At 46.4% G+C, this 6,069-nt stretch overlaps 1 protein-coding gene across 1 annotated transcript; it reads left to right on the forward strand.

Moving 5' to 3' along the window:
* Nucleotides 1-958: 958 nt before the first annotated feature.
* On the forward strand, nt 959-3,435 carry LOC122945228 (THAP domain-containing protein 5-like). The gene is made up of 2 exons (XM_044304225.1): nt 959-1,345; nt 2,733-3,435. The coding sequence occupies exons 1-2, from the start codon at nt 1,327-1,329 to the stop codon at nt 3,371-3,373; spliced, it is 660 nt and encodes a 219-aa protein (XP_044160160.1). The 5' UTR covers nt 959-1,326; the 3' UTR covers nt 3,374-3,435.
* The last annotated feature ends 2,634 nt before the right edge of the window (nt 3,436-6,069 follow it).

The following is a 6,069-nucleotide window of genomic DNA, read 5'->3' on the forward strand; positions in this document are numbered from 1 at the left end:
CCATTACTACTGTGACGAAACCAGGAAGTGGACAGCGCGCCGGGAGCAGGTAAGTATAAAACTTTGTGATGAGAATACCTCTTTAACTTGCCTAATGGTTTTTTCACTACCGCCAAACTGCTGATCCCGTCTGTGCTTTCCTGTACTGGTGCTATCATGCCTCTGCTGTGCAAATCCTGCAGTTCTTCTTTAAGGCCTCTTTCACACGGGCGTTGCGGGAAAAGGTGCGGGTGCGTTGTGGGAACATGCACAATTTTTGCAAAACATTGTAATGCGTTTTGAACGCGCGTGAGAAAAATCGGCATGTTTGGTACCCAAACTTCTTCACAGAAGTTCGGGCTTGGGTTCGGTGTTCTGTACATTGTATTATTTTCCCTTATAACATGGTTATAATAGCATTCTGAATACAGAATGCATAGTACAATAGCGCTGGAGGGGTTAAAAAAAATAAAAAATAATTTAACTCACCTTAATCCACTTGCTCGCGCAGCCCGGCACCTCTTCTGTCTTCTTCTTTGCTGTGTGCGGGAAAAGGTCCTTTTCCTGCACACAGCAAAGAAGAAGACAGAAGGAGATGCCGGGCTGCGCGAGCAAGTGGATTAAGGTGAGTTAAATTATTTTTTATTTTTTTTAACCCCTCCAGCGCTATTGTACTATGCATTCTGTATTCAGAATGCTATTATAACCATGTTATAAGGGAAAATAATAATGATCCCGATCGTCACCTAGCAACCGTGCATGAAAATCCCACCGCATCCGCACTTGCTTGCGATTTTCATGCAGCCCCATTCACTTCTATGGGGCCTGCGTTACGTGAAAAACGCACAAAGAGGAGCACAAGTGATGCGTGAAAATCACTGCTCGTGTGCACAACCCCATAGAAATGAATAGGTCCGGATTCAGTGCGGGTGCAATGCGTTCACGTCACGCATTGCATCCGCGCGGAATACTCGCCCGTGTGAAAGAGGCCTAAGTGGTTGCATTAAGGCTGCAGGTACTCTTCTGATAGGCTATATTATATGATCAATTTCTAGTTTGTATTTACCTTCAAATAAATCCGCATACTCTGTTTTTATTTGCTGAAAATCCAAAATGCATTCTGCCTTTTGTTTAGGGTTTTGAGTATTCGGAGAAACTTCCACAACCTTGATGTTATGGGACTGCACCTTTATGAAAGGGAACCTGTCACCTCCTAAGTGCATGTAAACCCGCCAGCAGTACCTCAGGGTAGCCCGCAGTGTGATACTAATCATACTTTACATCCTGCAGTCCGATGCAGCATAAGGTCAGGAAACGATCTTTTATCCTCCGTCCGCGCTAATTTGCATGTCAGCTTCAAGTCAAGGTAACCACGCCCCCTCTTGCCTTTGAGTGACAGCCCGCAATTCGGCTTCGCTCTCCAAAGTCTCGCGCATGCGCGGTGCACTCTTTTTTACTGCGCGATCCCATGTCAGGGGATTACAGTTGCAGATTCTCTGTACAGTCCTAGTGTCACACATCTGTAGACAGCAGACTTGCTATCAGAGGTCCTGTGCCCAGCTGCCACCATGTTCTATTAGTTGCTCCTGCTCCAGATGATCACACACTGCAGTTAGTAGCAGACATTTTACTAGGTGCACATCTTGGCTGCCATTACACATGAGGCCGCTTCATGAACTACAACCAACGAGTTGCAATAACACCGCTGTACCAATCTCTAAGTAGTGAGACCCCTAGAGGCCATACACGGCATAGAACATATTGCTACACTTATCATAAGCCGGGACATGCAGGCAGCCAATAGAGACAGTCGGGACCTATGCAGATGCAGGAGTGAGCGGGCACAGTGGGCCCCCCCCAGGAGCAGTGGGCCCTGGCACTTGCCCGGGTGTGCCGGGTGCTGACGCCGGCCCTGCCCGTGATAGTGTGGTTTTTAGGTGCTGTGGAGGCAGGGTCCCTGGTGTCGTGACGCCAGCATCGTAAGGTGCAAATAGGTGATAAGTTCACACAATAAGGAGACCAGTTCTCTTAACAAATTGAAGCTGATCCAGAGGTCATCAATGTGCGCAAAAGTCATTTACAGCAAGGCAGCTTCTACAATGGCTCAGGTTAGTTCCCAAAAGTTGCACAAGCGGTAGTTTCACTTTATGGCAATCAATCTTCCCCTCTTGTTTCTCCAGGCTGGAGGGATGTACTATCTCTGCTGTACTGTATAATCCTATACTTCTGTATCCTCTTTAGGAATACTATATTCTGACAGATGGCCTTTCTGTCTTTGGTTATGGTGGGCAGCTGGTAGCTTAGAATCTCTCCACCTAATGCTAAAAAAAACTAGAGCCTGAGAAACGACAATTACCTTCCTTTGCCAATATTCTCACTCCCTCTCTGGGTTGCCTGGTTCTTCTATAATCTTTCCCTTTTATAGGCTGGTACATGGAACTAACTCTGGAGTTTTGATAACTCTCCAAAATGGCTGCTGAGGTGCAGCTTTTTCCTCAGACATCACACTGTTCTCCTTTCAGAGAGCAGAGCGGAGTCAGCCCTGGGAGGTTTGTAAGACCCCCATCCGGGAACTCGGGCACAAGCACATTTTCATCAAACACAATCACAGTATTAAGCAGTGTAGTTCTACGTTTCTACGATACACAGTTAATTTGTTTGGACACTCTGTCTGGCGAGTTCTCTTTTCTTTGCACAATGTATAAACACAATATCTATTTCTTAAAATTAACTTTACTTTGTTTTCTTCACAGGAATTGGCAAAATGCCAGGGACTTGTTGGGTCAAGGACTGCTTTTACTTGCCTGGTCGTAGCCACAATGGCCACGAAATAAAATTGCATACCTTTCCGAACTGTCGGGAAAGAGTGGTAGAATGGTTGTTGCAGTTAATTCCTGCGGGGGACGAAGTAAATGCTCTTGCCGAAGACATTCTTACAATGAAGCGAAGAAAATACAATAAGTATAGACTTTGTTCATTACATTTCACAGAGGACAGTTTCATTGTCAATGTCTGCGGACGTGTACTTCGTCCGAAGGCAATCCCGACCATATTCCCCAATTTTCTAGATTCTGACCGAAAAGTTGCAGAGGATTTAACTAAAGCCAAAGCGTTCAAGAGAAAACGACTTGATAATCTTAGCGCGCCGGAGGCTTCTAAAAAAGCTCTGATCCCTGAATCGTCCATAAAAACGGAGTCAAGCGAGCAAACGGAATCCGGTTCCTCCCCGGAAATTCAACATTTTCCAGAGATTGTTGAAAGTCCTAGGTCAAAGTTCTCAGATGTTTCAATTCAGACTGATTGCGACCTAACAAATTCCATGGTTATTATTCGCGACCCAAAAGTTTTCCTAATGAAGTTTGTCGATTACAGCACTTTTTTCAAAACCGAGTAGTCAATCATCATATTTATGTGGCCGTGTTGATACCGATGTCAATTATACGTTGTTGATTTAAATCCGATATTAAAGTGGTTTATTACATATAGTGGGGTTTTGGTAATGGTTAGCAACCCTAGGTGGACGGGAGAAGTATTGTCAGCCAACTCAGTTTGCAAAGGGGTGTTAGGACAAGTGATATTTGAGACTAAACGCACAGGACGGTTATCGCAAACGTCCCTAAAAAAAAAAATGACAACCCGTCTCATGCGAGGGTTTTATTATTGTAATGTCCATGTTGATATCTGTGCATCTTCCCACATAGCTTTCCCACATTTTCCCCCCGCTCATGCCAGTAGCTCTCCCCCCCTCGTGCCAGCCTCTCTCCTCCCCCCCTCATGCCAGTAGCTCTCCCCCCCTCGTGCCAGCAGCTCTCCCCCCCTTGTGCCAGCAGCCCCCTCCTTGTGCCAGCAGCTCTCCCCCCCTTGTGCCAGCAGCCCCCCCGCTTGTGCCAGCAGCTCCCCCCCATGTGCCAGCAGCTCCCCCCCATGTGCCAGCAGCTCCCCCCCATGTGCCAGCAGCTCTCCCCCCTTGTGCCAGCAGCTCTCCCCCCTTGTGCCAGCAGCTCTCCCCCCTTGTGCCAGCAGCTCTCCCCCCTTGTGCCAGCAGCTCTCCCCCCTTGTGCCAGCAGCTCTCCCAACCTTGTGCCAGCAGCTCTCCCAACCTTGTGCCAGCAGCTCTCCCAACCTTGTGCCAGCAGCTCTCCCAACCTTGTGCCAGCAGCTCTCCCAACCTTGTGCCAGCAGCTCTCCCAACCTTGTGCCAGCAGCTCTCCCAACCTTGTGCCAGAAGCTCTCCCAACCTTGTGCCAGCAGCTCTCCCAACCTTGTGCCAGCAGCTCTCCCCCCTTGTGCCAGCAGCTCCCCCCCCCCCCCTGCTCCTCCTGACACCCAGAGTTCACCCGGCTTTAGTCGAACACAAAATCCACAACCCGCAATTTATCACACTACTTAGACCCTGTTTCTACAACCGTATGTGCGTGAACTACCCGCTATCTACACGACTCGAGTCAATTAATCCTGGAGCTCAGAGACATGCCATAGACACCTATGCTCTACTCACAATGGATGTAACGGCACTTTACTCAAACATCCAACATGATCCAGGCATACAATGTGTCGGGACCGTCCTGAGAAATGACCTCCTAGTAAAACCACCCCAAGTTGATTTCCTCCTAGATAGCCTGCCTTTCATTCTGGAAAATAAAACTTTTTTATATACAACCTTACCGCCCACCACCAGCGCAGGGGGACAGCGATGGGGACGAAAGTGGCACCAGCTTTCGCTAATCTATTCATGGGGGAGTTCTAAAAGAAATACATTCAATACCTGGTACCGCCAAAAAAAAAGAGTGTATATTATAAGAGATATATCGATGATATAATTATCTGGGACGGGGGATGAACAATCTGCACTAGGTTTTTGTCACTACCTGAATAACACAGATTGGGGGATAACCTGTCATGCCCTCCTCAGGTTATGTGCGGAGGTCTGCCAGGTTAGCAGCGCGTGTGTAGCCTTTTGTTATTGTTTTGGAAGCAGATAGGCTTCCCTATCTGCTCCTGAGGAAGGGGGATATTATATGGACCCCCGAAACGCGTTGAGCTTGTTTTATTTCCAATAAAGAGAGATTTCATGAAGTTGAGGATCTGGCTGCTGCTTCCATCTTCACTGCAGATTTGGTCCGCTTACCTGGATCTCTACCATTCTACGAACGGCCTCGGATCAGGGGGGAATCGCGTCAGGTGTCTTGAGTTTATCCTGGAGGTGACCCCCCTTGTGAAGTAAGTGGAAAAGCTTTTTTGCTCTTACTACTTGTTTTTATGCAATTGCCTTCTTTTATATATTTATAATATTTCTCCTTTGACCTCTATTTTGAGATACTTCTTCTATTGGGAAGTGTCCAGATTTTGGGTCTTCGTTTAGTTACAATTTTATCTACTGATAACGAATATAATTTGGTAGCAATACCATTAAAAACTAACGATAACCATACTTTATTCATCTGTCTTGCACGTTCACCTAGTGGGGTACCTATCTATTCATTCACTATTTATATCACTTATATGTACATCACAGAATAGAAGCTTGGCGCTCACTTTCTCCTTCCCGGTGTCGTTTTTACTAGGGATCGACCGATATTGATTTTTTAGGGCTGATACCGATAATTTGTGAACTTTCAGGCCGATAGCCGATAATTTATACCGATATTCTGGGAATTTTCATTTTTGGAAAAAAAATAAAAAAATTCCCACAAATCTGCTGAAAATTAATGTTTATTGTAAATGTGTATTTTTTTTGTAAATCTCTTTCTTTTTCATTTATACTTAGAATTTTGGTGTTTTATTTTTATTTTTGTAACTTTTTTTTTTTTTTTTACTAACTTTTAGCCCCTAGAACCCTTGTCCTATTCACCCTGATAGATCTCCATCAGGGTGAATAGGAGCTCACACTCTCCCTGCTGCTCTGTGCTTTGTGCACACAGCAGCATGGAGCTTACCATGGCAGCCAGGACTTCAGTAGTGTCCTGGCTGCCATGGTAACCGATCGGAGGAGCAGGGGAGAGGGGATCCTGTGGGGGGGGGGGGGGCGCACTGCGCCACCAATGTTTTTAATACTGGGGTGGGGGGGCGCACTGCGCCACCAATGCTTAA

Source organism: Bufo gargarizans, chromosome 8 (genome assembly GCF_014858855.1).
Source record: "Bufo gargarizans isolate SCDJY-AF-19 chromosome 8, ASM1485885v1, whole genome shotgun sequence".
Lineage (NCBI taxonomy): Eukaryota > Metazoa > Chordata > Amphibia > Anura > Bufonidae > Bufo > Bufo gargarizans.